We start from the raw sequence: 16,340 nt of genomic DNA, 5'->3' as shown, positions 1-16,340 counted from the left end.
CACCATTATATATTCTAACTATGTGTGTAACTAGATATAGGCGGATGAGACTACTACTCCCATCGGCCTATGTCTGTTCCCCTTTATTGGCAGCAGGATCAGCTCGATGGGAGCAGTATTTCCCATTTAACTGTTCCTGCTGTAAAAAAAAAACACAATTTTTTTCCCCCCAACTTTATTTGTGCTCAAAAACACTTAAAAAACGCATTAAAGAATGCATCAAAATCCGCATGGGTTTTCCTTGGCAATGGTGTGCGATTTTGATGAGGAAAAATCTGCTTCTATTCTGCAACGTGGGCACATAGCCTAAAGGGAATCTGTCAGCATATTTTTGCTACTTAGGCCCCTTTCACACATCAGGTTTTTGCCGTCTGGCACAATCTGGCAAATTTTGAGAAAAAACAGATCCGGCAAAAGTTGCTGCCGGATCTGTTTTTTTTCTCAGACTTGTGTTAGCAACGGATTGCGACAGATGGCCTCACGTCTCATCCGGTTTTTGCTGGATCCATCGAAAATAGTTTTTTCGGCAGCCAGAGAAAACGGACAGAGTAACGTGTCCATCGAAAAAATGGACAGCGACATCGCCATCCATCGTTTGCTAGAATGGAACCATATGGCGCCGGATCCGTCAAATGACAGAATCCGGCGTCAGTTTCCGTTTTTTTTAACTGAGCATGCTCCGTTTTTTTTTTGTTTGTTTTTTTTGTTAAGGATCCAGTTAGCTGTATCAGCTAGTTGGATACGTCGAAAAAAACAGATCCGCCGCATCAGTTTTTCACAATCTGCGACGGATCTGTTTTTTTCAACATTCGATGGATTGTGACTGATGGCAAAAAACTGATGTGTGAAAGCAGCCTTAGGGTACCGTCACACTATACGATTTACCAACGATCACGACCAGCAATACGACCTGGCCGTGATCGTTGGTAAGTCGTAGTGTGGTCGCTGGAGAGCTGTCACATAGACAGCTCTCCAGCGACCAACGATGCCGAGGTCCCCGGGTAACCAGGGTAAACATCGGGTTACTAAGCGCAGGACCGCGCTTAGTAACCCGATGTTTACCCTGGTTACCAGCGTAAAAAAAAAAAAACAGTACATACTTACATTCCGGTGTCTGTCCCTTGCCGTCTGCTTCCCGCACTCACTGACTGCCGGCCGTAAAGTGAAAGCACAGCACAGCGGTGTAATTAGCAGCTTGCTGACAATTCACGGTGTACACAAACTGCCAATTGGTGGTGGCGGGGCTACACAGATTAGCTGGACTAGTCCGGCAATGATAATCTCCTGCTGGTAAAACAGTGATTGTACTGAAACTACAGCAAGTTGCTGAGCAAGTGACACAGCTATGGAATCAGGCTGTCTGACCCCACATTAAGCTGCTCTCAGATTGAATGGCATTAACATGGTGACAGATTCCCTTTAGCCATGAAGTGCTCATTCTGCTGGGAGTTTACTGAGAACTCGGGAAACCATTGAACTGATTCTGCTTAGACAGCTGTAGGAATGTAAAGAATGGAGAACATCCGCCTCTTCTAACTGACCCCTCAAACATTTATGTACTGACTGCTTGAGAAAGTAAGCCAAATGTTGCATATGCTGTAGGAATGTGTTTATATACATAGACATAGCAGATAGTTATAGATATATATACACACACACACACACACACACACACACACACACAGTTATTTAAAAAAAATTCCAGAGAGCGTGGGGAGGGGGGGGGGGGGGCATAAATACATCCCACCTCACAATGGCAATAAAAAATGTCATACACGCGGGAAGACAATTATCAAATTGCTGCCATATCCTATCCATTGGGTATTGCCCTATGCATTATGTACTACCACTTAGGTCTGTGCCCCACATGTGCTTTTCTCACCTGATATCAAAGGTAATTTTGCTGAGAAAGGTAACAGAACCCCACCTTTTTAGTGCCATAGAGAGAACTGTCATGTGGATTATTAATTGGGATTAGTGATGAGCGAGTGTACTCCTTGCTCGGGTTTTCCTCAGCACGCTCGGGTGACCTCCAAGTATTTGTTAGTGCTCTGAGATTTAGTTTTCATCACGACAGCTGCATGATTTACAGCTACTAGCCAGGCTGAGTACATGTGAGGGTTGCCTGGTTGCTAGGGAATCCCCACATGTAATCAAGCAGGCTAGTAGCTGTAAATCATTCAGTTGCCGAGATGAAAACTAAATCTCCGAACACTAACAAATACTCGGAGGTCACCCGAGCGTTCTCGAGAAAACCCGAGCAACGAGTATACTCGCTCATCACTAATGGGGATCTTTAGTTAGGATACGTTTAGTCTTCCATATTGTAGTCGTATGGACTCCAGTCTCTGCTCGGGAACTCTGCAGCTCCTTCAGGGTTTCCTTTGGTCTCTGTGCTGCCTCTCTGATTACTATCCTCCTTGCCATGGCTGAGGGGATTGGTGGGCGGCCATCTCATGACAGGTTTGTTGTGGTACCATGTTCTTTCCTTTTGATGATAATGGATGTCATGGTGCTGCAGGGGATCACCGGAGACTGGGATATTTTTTTTTATACCCCAACCCTGGCTTGTACTTTTTAACATCTTTGTCCCTGACCTGTTTGGAGCTCTGCTTGGTCCTCATGGTGTTGCAGTCTCTGTGGCCTTTCAGAAAAGGTGTGTATATACTGACCGACCACAGGGCACTTGTACTGCACCCAGGTGGACTTCCTTTCACTAAACATGTGACTTATGAAGGTAATTGCTTGGACCAGAAATTTTTAGGGGCTTTATAGCAAAAGGGGTGAATACATACGCACATGTCAATTTTTAATTATTTGATTTCATAAACTGAATGCCTATATTTTTCTCACTTCTCAGATTGACTATTTAGTGCTGATGTATCACACATACAAATCAGATTACAAAATGATTTAAACATGGGTTCTAATGTAACAAAAAAGGTAAAAAAAAAGCCAAAGAAAGGGGGTCTGGGCTGGGTGAATACTTTCACAAGCCACTGTATCCTTTCTAGAAGGAGGTGTGAGAACTCCGTGGGGAATGCTGGATATTTGGCGCATATCTTTGCTGCATTTTAATGTCTCACATTTCATACATAATTTTCAAAGTGTAGTGCTATAACGGCAAAGGCATAAATCTGTTGACCTGACTGCTACTGCCCTGCCATAGCACATTTATTGCCAAGGTTGCACCGTCTTAGCATCTGACCCTTTTTATGACATTTGTCCTCTTCTGACGGTCTCATTTTCTTGATTATCATCCTCCCATGTCACATTTCCTGCTCTGGCCATCTGTAGTGAGTGCTGCTTTAATTTTTACATAAATCCCACTTGTCCGCCTCCATGGAGTGCTTTTCTTGTATGCCAGCATTTTCTTCATCCCCTTGTCCTCTCTTTCCGGCTTCCACACTACTCAAATAATGTCCTAAAATAGCATCAAACAGCTGGGACTCTTAAATATTCCTCTTTGCGCCTTAATTGTCTGCCGGGCTGGGGAGGGGTAATAATGTTCTCTTATACGGCTGAGCTTTTGCAGCGTGTTGTCCTTTGCATATAGGATTCTCTGGGGAGCCTCTGCTCGGTCGTCAGCCTCTGATATTAATAACCCCAGATGACAAATTAATCCATGCTTTTAGTTAATGCATCAGATGTCTTCACCGGGGTTAATCAAAGGTGGGGGTAGGGGCTAGTGTGTGTCCAAAACCACAGGTCAGTTAATGATGCTCTTCACACAGCTCATCCCATTGACGTGCAGGACATTTCAGCTGTTGTCCTCTTCTCCGTATATTGGTGTAAGGGACGTCCTATAGCCTCCAAACATAGTTCAACTATAGGTTGATAACTTAGGGAGTTAGTTTCTTATCGCTCCTCTGCTTATTTGCCTATATTCTTTGCTAAGTACACATTCTGCAGAAATGGTTCATGGTCAGACTTTCTCAGTACTTTGGTTTTGTAAGACAACAGTGCTAACACTTCTTAAGACTTCAGCTCTCCACTTACCGTACACACCGGTGGCCTGGCATCGGTAGAGGTATACATTATTGACATATTAATTTTAAGTAAAGGGGGGTTTAAAAGGACAGGAGAGATGACATTTTCTATTTTAACGTTTTAAGCTGAAAAGGTGTGTAGTTTTTCCTTTTTTTTATTTCCCTTTACAAACCATTGTTTAAAAGTACAATCTCATTTGTGGGCAAAAATGCTCATCAAATGAATATATGACTGCGTAGAATATGTAATCTGTTACTTGTAGATTTCGATCACTGTGGGCTTAGGAGTCCAGTGGGTGGTCTTTGAGTGTGCGTACAAAAATGTCCATCACTGATTAGGATCACTTGACTTATGATCACAGAACAAGCTGGAACTTAAAAAGGTAAACAAATATAATTTTACTAAATCTTTTCCCCACAAAGCCTATATACTTATGAATCTCCTAAACTCAACATGCTGCCAACCCACAGATTGGACTAAATATTACGCGTGACAGGTTGACTTTAAGGTAGATTGCTTTTGCTCATAACTATATCTAATAGTGGGAAGAGCTGAGATTTTTACAGTAATCCTGTAAAGTGTATAATACTTACTTTATTGGGTAGTTTTTGGTATTTTATTCATATGGCATGCACTCATTGCTATCAATATCAGATAAGTGGGATCCGGCGTCCACAGTGATAAGCTGTGATCAGCTCTGGCAGCGGCCAGATGTTACACAGTGGACAGAAATGAACAAGAATTTGTTCTCTAATATGTTTTGTTGCCTCTGGATACCTTGGCCAGATGTGTAAGAGTATGCACAATAATATACCGTAGTGTATATATAGTATGCCGATACTTGCCAATACTTCTTGGATTAGAGTATGCCCAATAATACAAATGTAAATCCACAATACTAAACCTAAAATAAACATTGAGAGATGTAACCAGTTTTTCGGGTGGTAGATTACCCTCCACAAACGTGATGCAGTGTGCAGATTGTTATCATGGCTGCCTATCCGAGAAGTCATCAAAACTGATTTACCTGCTCACTAGACGGGTCGATCAATAAGCCTGGCTATACATAGTTCTATTGCTAAGACTACTACAAGATCAAACTGCCATCTATGTGGGTGTCTGCAGACTTTCCACACCATATGACAAACCCGCTTCCTGTGCAATGGCTGATGCTTAGTAGTCTACATGTTTAGGCGAAGGTGGTAATGAGCATCCTTTTCAACCTGTGATGTATAGCTTCACACTTTTTGACATATTTTATGGGACATACCTTCTTACGGAACAATATGTTACCTCTTGTGATATTGATGACCAGTGAAGGAAAGAATATTCATCATTTAAAGCACCACTCCAGCGGGTTTTTTTGGTTTACCACTGGAGTGGTGCCACTAATCCAAGTTCCCTTCCCCTAGTAATATACTCACCAGCTGCCGACTTCACCTTTTATCAGCACCGCTCCAGTCGTTTTTCTGAAGTTTGTGGTCTAACACTGGGCGATTGTGACCATTACCTCTGACATCTGGCCAGTCAGAAGTTGTGGTTATAAGATGGCAGTGCCGGGAACAGCTGAAGACAGCGGTTGATAAGTGTAAGACACAGGTCAGAGAACTTGCGTTTACCGGCACCACTCTAGCGCTGAAATTAATAACACCATATACTGAAGTGGTGCTTTAAATAGAACCCGTCACTTACAGAAATGCAACTTACCTGCAGAAATAGTGGTAATCGGCCGGTAAACAGGGTTTATATAATTTGTACCCAGCTTATTTTCCTGCAGCTACTCTCTTCTTGTCATTGGGCCAGTGCAGGAGCTGTAACGGTGACCACTCACTACACAGTGACTGTGCGGTAATAACGCCCTGGCAGAATGACAATGCTCTTCAGCATGTGCGCATCTTATGTGTGTGCAGGGCAGGCTGTCCATCAATGTGTCGTTCGATGTATAGAGGTTGGTGACACTAGCGGCTCTGTACTGCCCCGATGATGGGGAAAAAAGTGGCTGAAGGGAGAATGTCACTTTGTTTCCTCCCTGGAGCTGTTGCTCCAGTAAGCTGTAACCGCTGTTTACCTGCAGATATAGGGGAAATCCATAAGTAAATTACATTCCTGAACATGACAGGTTGCCTTTAAGTTACAGAAGTAAATGGTTATAGCTGCTGTTGTGTTCAACTACCTTTTAAGAACAAATGGCTATAAATTACTATAACCACAATAAATGTTTGATGAATATAGATCCATATCTGTCTCTAGAATGGAGCCCAGTCTCACCCCACAATCGTCAGGTCAAAAATGGACAGCTTTTAGTCTTATTTTATTCCTGATGCTGCCCTGAGTAATTTTGTTTGTTTTCTATACATGTGCCTTATGATTGGTACTTTTTCTTGTCTCTAACAAAGGGTCGTGGCTCAAGGGATTCTAAGAGTCCTACTCCTTGTAAGATCAATCGGCAATAAATGAAAGAGCCCAGATCTCTGGAAGTGTATGGAACTGCAGTGGAGCAGCATGAATAAAATAAGAGTGAAAACTGAACACTTCAGACCTGGTGACTAATGTCCTTTTAAAGAGGACCTTTTTACCATGTACCATGATAGACGAGATTTACCTCCCGACAAATCCAAGCCAGGTTTTTTCCAAGCCGAGGCTATAGTTTGTTTGGCTGCTAAGAATATAAACGTGATAAGGGCTCGGGAATATTTAGAAATATGTTATACTCACTGACAAAGTAGAGAGATTTGAACTTACTTGGCTCCCCTGGGCGGAATACGCCAGCCACACCCCTTTCGCTATTCCAGTATCTCGACTATCTAACCGTAGTCCTCAGGCTTCTGATTAAAATTACCCAAATGGGCATGGATTCATTATAACCTTTTCTCGGGTCCCCCTTCCCTTCCCCCTCCCTTAACCCTTGTCACCCATTTTGTGTGTGTTTTTGTCGCTGTTACACTCGTCCTTTGATATGACTCGTCTTAAGTTTATTGCCAGTTATCAGAACATAAATGAAGGACTGTTACCCCCTTGTTATGATGCAATGTACTATATGATAATACTAAAGTTTCTTCTTTTCCTGTATCATATATGCAAACTTCAATAAAAAAATTTATGGTTTAAAAAGAGGACCTTTTTTCCTTTATCGCTGTTTAAAATTAAAAAAATAAAATAAATACCGTAATTAGTTCCTTCTTCAGTTGCCGCTGTTCCTTTGACTCTGGATTATTTTTTTCTTTCTTCTGTGCCCCTCCTTTCCAAAGTTATACATGCGTAATTATTTTTAAGCTATTGTTGCCATCAGCATCTATAAATTAACTCTCTAAATACCTTTTCTGTTACATACGGTAATTTTTATTCTTTCTTTATTCTTAGGTCTGATTGTCTGCAGAATACCATCACTCTGAGTCTCCTTTACAAAGACTGCTCCCAAGATGTCTGTGGTGCAGGTAAGTCTTTGAGTTTTTTGTTGTTTTTTTTTTCTATTCTACAGCTATGTACATTTTTTTTTGACTCCTAGTAGAAGATTTGGACTATACAGCCCTTTTACCTGGAAAGAAGGATTTGCAAGTGACAAGTTCATTGCCTTTAATTAAAGACCTGGATTAAAACAAAAATGCTCTCCTTACATTTTCCCCCAAAGGGTTGTCCCTTTCAAAACTTTTATTGTACCATAAGGTTGGAGAGATCTAAAATTTCAAATGCAACTGTTACTCACCGTCCTGGGGTTTAGTCAGGGCTGTGGAGTCGGCGTTGGGGCCCATTTTGGTGGATTCGGAGTTATGGAAATTGAGGAGTCTGAGTCGGAGGTTTGGCTTACCGACTCCACAGCCCTGGGTTTAGTGCTGCCTTTCTACCTTTGCCGTGGTCTTTGATTTGTTCACAGTGCGTTAAAGAGCGGCCTGTTCAACATACGCCAACAAGCTGCTGTCAACTCAAGTGCCGGTATATGCAGAGCGCTAGCGCAGATAGAGCATCTGCTAGCTCTATCAGCGCTAGCAGTGACGGACCCGGAAACGCTGCAGCCCACGTCTCAGGGTCCGTCACTTAATGACGGCACATCGCCCATTGTGGTCGTGCGCTAGCGATGCGTCCGACATTAGATTCAATGGTGGCGCTAGCGGACTACGTTACACCACGGTATGCCGCGGTGTAACGTAGTCTAACGGACGGGTTCAACGCATTGTGAACCCAGCAGTTACATCACGTATACAGTGCTAGTAACCGCAGAAGCCAATCACTGGGCTCATTGCTCCTGCTGATGTAGACTACACAGTCTGCTGAGCCTAGTGATTGGCCGCAGCACTTATAAAGGCTGCAGGCGTGACAGTCGTCTGCAACACTGCAGCCAGTCAAGTATGGGAACCGTGTTTGGGCAGCATCGCTGGACCCCAGGGATGTTGAGTTATCAGTCCATCTGTTAATTTACATCTCCGCATCCCTATAGTATAATACAATTTTGAAAAGGAGATAATCTCTTTAAAAGGGTTCTCCAGCTGAATACTCTATTAGTATTTCCTTTGCAGACTGCTCGTCCAGGTCATGACGCTTCATGTTATTCCAGTCAGTTACGGAGTCTTTATTCTTGTCTGGAAAACTCTTTTTACACTTTGGTTAAGTTGACTTGAGTGTTTAAAAAAAAAAATAAAATAAAAAAGTACCGGTAATTAACAATTGTGTTACTGCATTTTATGAGTAGATTGGAAAAACTTTTTTACATTTATTTATCTTCCTTGATTTTTAAAAAAAATATAATTATTTATTTTTTTAAGCATACATCTCCCTCCAACTTTGTAACGTTAAACTGGGTCACACACATCAGACTGCATGTACTACCAAGTATCCTTGGGTTACTGATCTTGTACAATAAATATTAGCTACAGTATTGTCAATTTTAAGTTAGGAATATTTTATTAAAACTCTTCCTTGCATCCATAGACGCCCTGGCAAGCTGGTACAGAATGTGTCGCAAACTATGATTTCCAGAGGAGAACAGACCAGGATCTTCCATTTACGAAAGGAGAAGTCTTGACAATTGTGGCTGTGACCAGGGTAAAATGAGTTCCCATAGATCTTTTCCTGATGTACTATATCTATATCCTTAGACCTGCACTTATTGGTACTACTGTGTTTATCAAAGTGTTTTTGTTTCTTGTTTCCTGTTAAGTGAATTGAGGAAACAATAATAACGTAGAGAGAAAATGACAAATAAAAATACACAGTTTTTAGATGTATTGTTGGTTTTTCACAAAAACTGTTCTAGGAGCAATGGAAATGACAAAGTTAAGAATCTAATAGAAAACACAAAACAAGTACTACTTTTACTTAGACTGTACACGTCTGTTAGGTTTTATAATTATTGTGTTCTGTGAATGGTCAGCCTATATAACAGTCTGTTTACATGGCATAACCAAGAGGTCTTGAAACTTGGAATGTAGTCAATCTAAGGTTTTATAGGGTTTCCTGAAGCAGTTAGTTTTTCCCTGTAATTTTTTATATAGACTTTGTACACATCTCATTATGTGATCATATATAGCATATGCACTGTGAGAGTGCACAGTGCACACAACATACATGGCCATAAATACCCTTTCACCCAACAGAGACCAGTGTTTTCCACCTCCCTATGTGAAATGTTTTTCAATAAGGAGAAGCTGATGGATAGATACCATAACCTGACCCTTCGTCAGCAGCCATTTTGAGAAAAGGAGAGTTGTGCAGTCTGTGAGGAAGCTACATGAACAAGCAGGCGACACTTCATAAAGTAGAAGATGTTATAATACATGTATGCTCCTCAACATTGAAATTGCAACACCAAGAACGATAAGTCATGGAATTATTCCAATCACAAGATCAATAGATATGTTAATGATATATTTAAAAAATAAATAAATGGAAACAACGTTTTCAAACCATCTTAATTTATCATTGAGTTGAATAAATTGTTGTCTGAGGATTGTTGTCACTCTGAATGCATTTGGGCATGGAAATCATCAAGATCTGATCCTGGCAGGATTCTGTGTAATTGCCAACCAGTGATGTCCCGGATGTGCTCTATAGGAGACCAGTCCGGAGACTCTGCAGGCCATGGTAGCACGCTTAAGCCACACAGGAAGCACAAGCAGCATACAGCGTGGCATTTTTGTGTAAGGCCGGGTTCACATTGCATTAAACAGCAGCCCCTTCAACACATACGTGAACGGGCTGCTGACGCAAGTGCCGACATTCTCCATCGCTCTAGCGCAGATAGAGCATCTGCTAGCTCTATCTGCGCTAGCAGTGACGGACCCAGAAACGCTGCAGCCCGCGTCTCTGGGTCCGTCACTCAATGATTGCACATCGCTAGCCCATGCCCATTGTGGGCGTGCGCTAGCGATGCGTCCGACATTGGACTCAATGGCGGTGTTAGCGGACTACGTTACACCGCGTTTATGCCGCGGTGTAACGTAGTCCGTCTAACGGACGCCACTAACGTAATGTGAACCCAGCCTTACAGAAAATAACTGCTCTTGGGAACTTTGGAGAGTGGATGTACCGCTGGTTCACGACAAAGTCAGTGTAACATAGAGATGTTAATGTACGTGGAATGAGGAATAGAGTAGTTTGGCCACCTAACATTTATTCTACTGCATACCACAATGCCAGGAGCTGGACCGATGTGATGTTCTTTTGTGAAGGCCTCTTCATGGTGCTGTCCACGTGGTTTCATCAGGTTCGAAGAATGGTTGGTAGTGATTAATTCTGTACTGCAAGTGAAATTGGACGACACATACTAAGCCTAAAACGTCAAACTGTGCCTACACAATCCCAAGGCGTTTGCATGACGTTCGGGTACGAGCCAGATGTCCAGCTAGAAGGGTGTCCCAAGATATACTGATAGGGAATTTAGATTGTGAGCCCCACTGGGACAGTGATGATATGTGCAAAAATGTAAAGCGCTGCGGAATATGTTAGCGCTATATAAAAATAAAGATTATTATTATTATTATTATTAGGGCTGTGGAGTCGGTAAGCCAAACAACCGACTCTTGACTCCTCAATTTCAATGACTTCCAACTCCAACCCCACATCACTGCCTCAGTGCAGCACAGTTTCATCTCAACTAAAAGCTGAGATCCTTAGATCAGGAACGGAAGAGACATTTATAGGACCTTTCATAGTTTTCCCAAATTCTTATGAAAACATTTACAACACATCCTGTGATGTACTACTGTACCCAATTTATATATTTTAGTAGTCCAAGTCGGTCCATTTTATACCAAGTCCACCAAAATGGACACCGACTCCACAGCTCTGGTTTCATTAACCTCATGCCACTGCTGTCAAAGGCGAACATTGCACAGAGCAAGATGGCAATGGAGGTAGCAATGGAGGTAGTAATGGAGGTCTATCTTCAGCACTTGTTTTTGATATTAATATAGCTGAAGATTGGTCTGAAGACAACGTGGGCAACTCCATGAATAAGCCTTCACGAAAGAGCATGAAACTAACCCAGATGTCATTTTTCAACACTACTAGCCAGGCCGCTTGTTACTTGTGTTATTGTCAGCAACTTACGTGGTCTAAACATGCTACCGTGGCCTGCAGCTTCTTCAGACTTGTCTCCCATTGAACACATCCTGGACATCATTGGTCTGCAATTGTAATGGGAGCTGCCAGCAGCAGATTTTGATGATTTGTGTGACCAAGTGCAGTCAGTGTTACAGAACATTCCTTGGACAACGATTAAAGGGAACCTGTCACCCCGTTTTTTCAGATTGAGATATAAATACTGTTAAATAGGGCCTGCGCTGTGCGTTACTATAGTGTATGTAGTGTACCCTGATTCCCCACCTATGCTGCAAAATACATTACCAAAGTCGCCGTTTTCGCCTGTCAATCAGGCTGGTCAGGTCGGGTGGGCGTGTTCACAGCGCTATTTCTTCCTCAGCTTTACGTTGGTGGCGTAGTGGTGTGCGCATGTTGAAGTGACTAATCCACTGTGGGCACGTGAACAAGCAGCGCGCGATCTGTGCTATCACCCCCTGTCATCGGTGGGGGCGGCCATCTTCCTGGTGCCGCGCGTGCGCAGATGGAGTGCTCTGCTGCACGGGGCTTCAGGAAAATGGCCGCGGGATGCCGTGCGTGCGCACAAGAGATCGCGGCGGCCATTTTCCCAAAGCCGAGATGCAAACTGTTTGGCCTTGTGCGCACGCGCGGCATCCCGCGGCCATTCCGGATTTTTTGTGTTTTTTTTTTAAAACCGAGAAAAAAAAACGCTCACATTAAGCATTCTATTAAAAGAATACAATCCACGTTTTGTATGCACATGTTGCGTTTATTTCCTGAGCGTAAACGCATTCCAGAAAAAAATGCAGCATGTTCATTAATTTGCGGAATCGCGGGCATACCGCACACATAGGAATGCATTGATCCGCTTACTTCCCGCATAAGGCTGTGCACACCATGCGGGAAGTAAGCGGATCATGTGCAGATGTTACCCAGGGTGGAGGAGAGGAGACTTTCCTCCACGGACTGGGCACCATATAACTGTTAAAAAAAGAAAAAAAGAAAAAAGAATTAAAATAAAAAATAGTGATATACTCACCTTCTGATGGCACCCAGAGTCCTCCCGCCTCTCAGTGCTGAGGAGATTGGGGCCGTCGGAAGGTGAGAATAACCTTTTTTTATTTTTTTAACATTAGATCTTTTTATTATTGATGCTGCATAGTAGTAAAAAGTTGGTCACACTTGTCAAAAACTGTTTGACAAGTGTGACCAACCTGTCAATCAGTTTTCCAAGCGATGCTACAGATCGCTTGGTAAAGGCTATCATTCTGCAAGCTAATTACACTTGCAAAACGCTAGTGTTTAGCGGGAATACACATGCCAATTCCGCATGCGACGTACCTGCTGCAGGAGTTGCGGAATTGCAGCTGAAATTTCTGCGGCAATTCTGCAACGTGTGCACTTAGCCTAAATGAACTTTCATCAATAGTTTGCTGGTAAGTGGTCATTAACCCCTTCCCGACCTTTGACGCCACGTAGGCGTCATGAAAGTCGGTGCCAATCCGACCCATGACGCCTATGTGGCGTCATGGAAAGATCGCGTCCCTGCAGATCCGGTGAAAGGGTTATCTCCAATTTCACCCGATCTGCAGGGACAGGGGGAGTGGTAGTACAGCCCAGGGGGGGTGGCTTCACCCCCCTGTGGCTACGATCGCTCTGATTGGCTGTTGAAAGTGAAACTGCCAATAAGAGCGATTTGTAATATTTCACCTATTAAAACTGGTGAAATATTACAATCCAGCCATGGCCGATGCTGCAATATCATCGGCCATGGCTGGAAACACTGATGTGCCCCCACCCCACCGATCGCCCCCCCAGTCCTCCGATCCGTCCTATGCACCGCTCCGTCCTGTGCTCCGCTCCCCCCGTGCTCTTGTCCGCTCCCCCCGTGCTCTTGTCCGCTCCCCCGTGCTCTAATCACCCCCCTTGCTCCGATCCAACCCCCCTGCACTCCGATCCACCCCCCCCTGCTCCGATCCACCCCCGTGCTCCGATCCACCCCCCCGTGCTTCGATTCCCCCCCCCCCCCGTGCTCCGATCCCCCGTGCTCCGATCCCCCCCCCCCGCGCTCCGATCCACCCCCCAATGCTCCGATCCCCCCTCCCCACCCCGTGCTCCCCCCCACCCCATCATACTTACCGATCCTCCCGGGGTCCGTCCGTCTTCTCCGTGGGCGCCGCCATCTTCCAAAATGGCAGGTGCATGCGCAGTGCGCCCGCCGAATCTGCCTGCTGGCAGATTCGTTCCAAAGTACATTTTGATCACTGTGATATAACCTATCACAGTGGTCAAAATAAAAAGAAATAGTAAATGACCCCCCTCCCCTATGTCACCCCCATAGGTAGGGACAATAATAAAATAAAGAAATTTTTTTTTCCACTAAGGTTAGAATAGGGTTAGGGTTTCGGTATGTGCACACGTATTCTGGTCCTCTGCGGATTTTTCCGCTCGCAGTGCTAAACCGCTGCGGATTTATGGCGGATTTACCGCGGTTTTTCTGCGCATTTCACTGCAGTTTTACAACTGCGATTTTCTATTGGAGCAGTTGTAAAACCGCTGCAGAATCCGCAGAAAGAAGTGACATGCTGCGGAATGTACACCGCTGCGTTTCCGTGCAGTTTTTCTGCAGCATGTGTACAGCGATTTTTGTTTCCCATAGGTTTACATTGAACTGTAAACTCATGGGAAACTGCTGCGGATCCGCAGCGTTTTCCGCAGCGTGTGCACATACCTTTAGAATTAGGCTATGTGCACACGGTGCGGATTTGGCTGCGGATTCGCTGCAGTGTTCCATCAGGTTTACAGTACCATGTAAACCTATGGAAAACCAAATCCGCTGTGCCCATGGTGCGGAAAATACCACGCGGAAACGCTGCGTTGTATTTTCCGCAGCATGTCAATTCTTTGTGCGGATTCCACAGCGTTTTACGCCTGTTCCTCAATAGGAATCCACAGGTGAAATCCGCACAAAAAACACTGGAAATCCGCGGTAAATCCACAGGTAAAACGCAGTGCCTTTTACCCGCGGATTTTTCAAACATGATGCTGAAAAATCTCACACGAATCCGCAACGTGGGCACATAGCCTTAGGGTTAGGGTTGGAATTAGGGTTGTGGTTAGGGTTGTGATTAGGGTTATGGCTACAGTTGGGATTAGGGTTAGGGGTGTGTTGGGGTTAGTGTTGGAGTTAGAATTGAGGGGTTTCCACTGTTTAGGCACATCAGGGGTCTCCAAACGCAACATGGCGCCACCATTGATTCCAGCCAATCTTGTATTCAAAAAGTCAAATGGTGCTCCCTCCCTTCCGAGCCCCGACGTTCGCCCAAACAGTGGTTAACCCCCACATATGGGGTACCAGCATACTCAGGACAAACTTCGCAACAATTACTGGGGTCCAATTTCTCCTGTAACCCTTGGGAAAATAAAAAATTCTGGGCTAAATAATTATTTTTGAGGAAAGAAAACGTATTTATTATTTTCACGGCTCTGCGTTATAAACTTCTGTGAAGCACTTGGGGGTTCAAAGTGCTCACCACACATCTAGATAAGTTCCTTTCGGGGTCTAGTTTCCAAAATGGGGTCACTTGTTGGGGGTTTCTACTGTTTAGGCACACCAGGGGCTCTGCAAACGCAACGTGACGCCCGCAGACCATTCCATAAAAGTCTGCATTTCAAAAGTCACTACTTCCCTTCTGAGCCCCGACGTGTGCCCAAACAGTGGTTTACCCCCACACATGGGGTATCAGCGTACTCAGGAGAAACTGGACTTTTGGGGTCAAATTTCTCCTTTTACCCTTGGGAAAATAAAAAATTGCAGGCTAAAAGATCATTTTTGAGAAAATAATTTTTTTATTTTATTTTCATGGCTCTGCGTTCTAAACTTCTGTGAAGCACTTGGGGGTTCAAAGTCCTCACCACACATCTAGATTAGTTCCTTTGGGGGTCTAGTTTCCAAAATGGGGTCATTTGTGGGGGATCTCCAATGTTTAGGCACACAGGGGCTCTCCAAACGTGACATGGTGTCCGCTAATGATTGGAGCTAATTTTCCATTTAAAAAGCCAAATGGCGTGCCTTCCCTTCCAAGCCCTGCCGTGCGCCCAAACAGTGGTTTACCCCCACATATGGGGTATCAGCGTACTCAGGACAAACTGGACAACAACATTTGGGGTCCAATTTCTCCTATTACCCTTGGCAAAATAGGAAATTCCAGGCTAAAAAATCATTTTTGAGGAAAGAAAAATTATTTTTTATTTTCATGGCTCTGCGTTATAAACTTCTGTGAAGCACCTGGGGGTTTAAAGTGCTCAATATGCATCTAGATAAGTTCCTTAGGGGGTCTAGTTTTCAAAATGGGGTCACTTGTGGGGGAGCTCCAATGTTTAGGCACACAGGGGCTCTCCAAACGCGACATGGTGTCCGCTAACAATTGGAGCTAATTTTCCATTCAAAAAGTCAAATGGCGCGCCTTCCCTTCCGAGCCCTGCCGTGTGCCCAAACAGTGGTTTACCCCCACATATGAGGTATTGGTGTACTCAGGAGAAATTGCCCAACAAATTTTAGGATCCATTTTATCCTGTTGCCCATGTGAAAATGAAATAATTGAGGCGAAAAGAATTTTTTTTGTGAAAAAAAAGCACTTTTTCATTTTTACGGATCAATTTGTGAAGCACCTGGGGGTTCAAAGTGCTCACTATGCATCTAGATAAGCTCCTTGGGGCGTCTAGTTTCCAAAATGGGGTCACTTGTGGGGGAGCTCCAATTTTTAGGCACACGGGGGCTCTCCAAACGTGACATGGTGTCCGCTAAAGAGTGGAGC

The 16,340-nt window shown here is 44.0% G+C and overlaps 1 protein-coding gene across 1 annotated transcript in view; it reads left to right on the top strand.

Moving 5' to 3' along the window:
• Positions 1-16,340, top strand: part of CSK (C-terminal Src kinase) — a 135,522-nt gene that overhangs the window by 52,526 nt on the left and 66,656 nt on the right. The window contains exons 2-3 of the mRNA XM_069765707.1: positions 7,351-7,424; positions 8,914-9,027. Of these exons, the coding sequence (XP_069621808.1) occupies positions 7,410-7,424; positions 8,914-9,027 (129 nt within the window). The 5' untranslated portion in view covers positions 7,351-7,409. The remainder of the gene's footprint in view (positions 1-7,350; positions 7,425-8,913; positions 9,028-16,340) is intronic.

The sequence above is a fragment of the Ranitomeya imitator genome, chromosome 4 (genome assembly GCF_032444005.1).
Source record: "Ranitomeya imitator isolate aRanImi1 chromosome 4, aRanImi1.pri, whole genome shotgun sequence".
Classification (NCBI taxonomy): domain Eukaryota; kingdom Metazoa; phylum Chordata; class Amphibia; order Anura; family Dendrobatidae; genus Ranitomeya; species Ranitomeya imitator.
The sequence above is the reverse complement of the archived record's forward strand: the minus strand, read 5'-3'. Positions and strand labels throughout refer to the sequence as shown.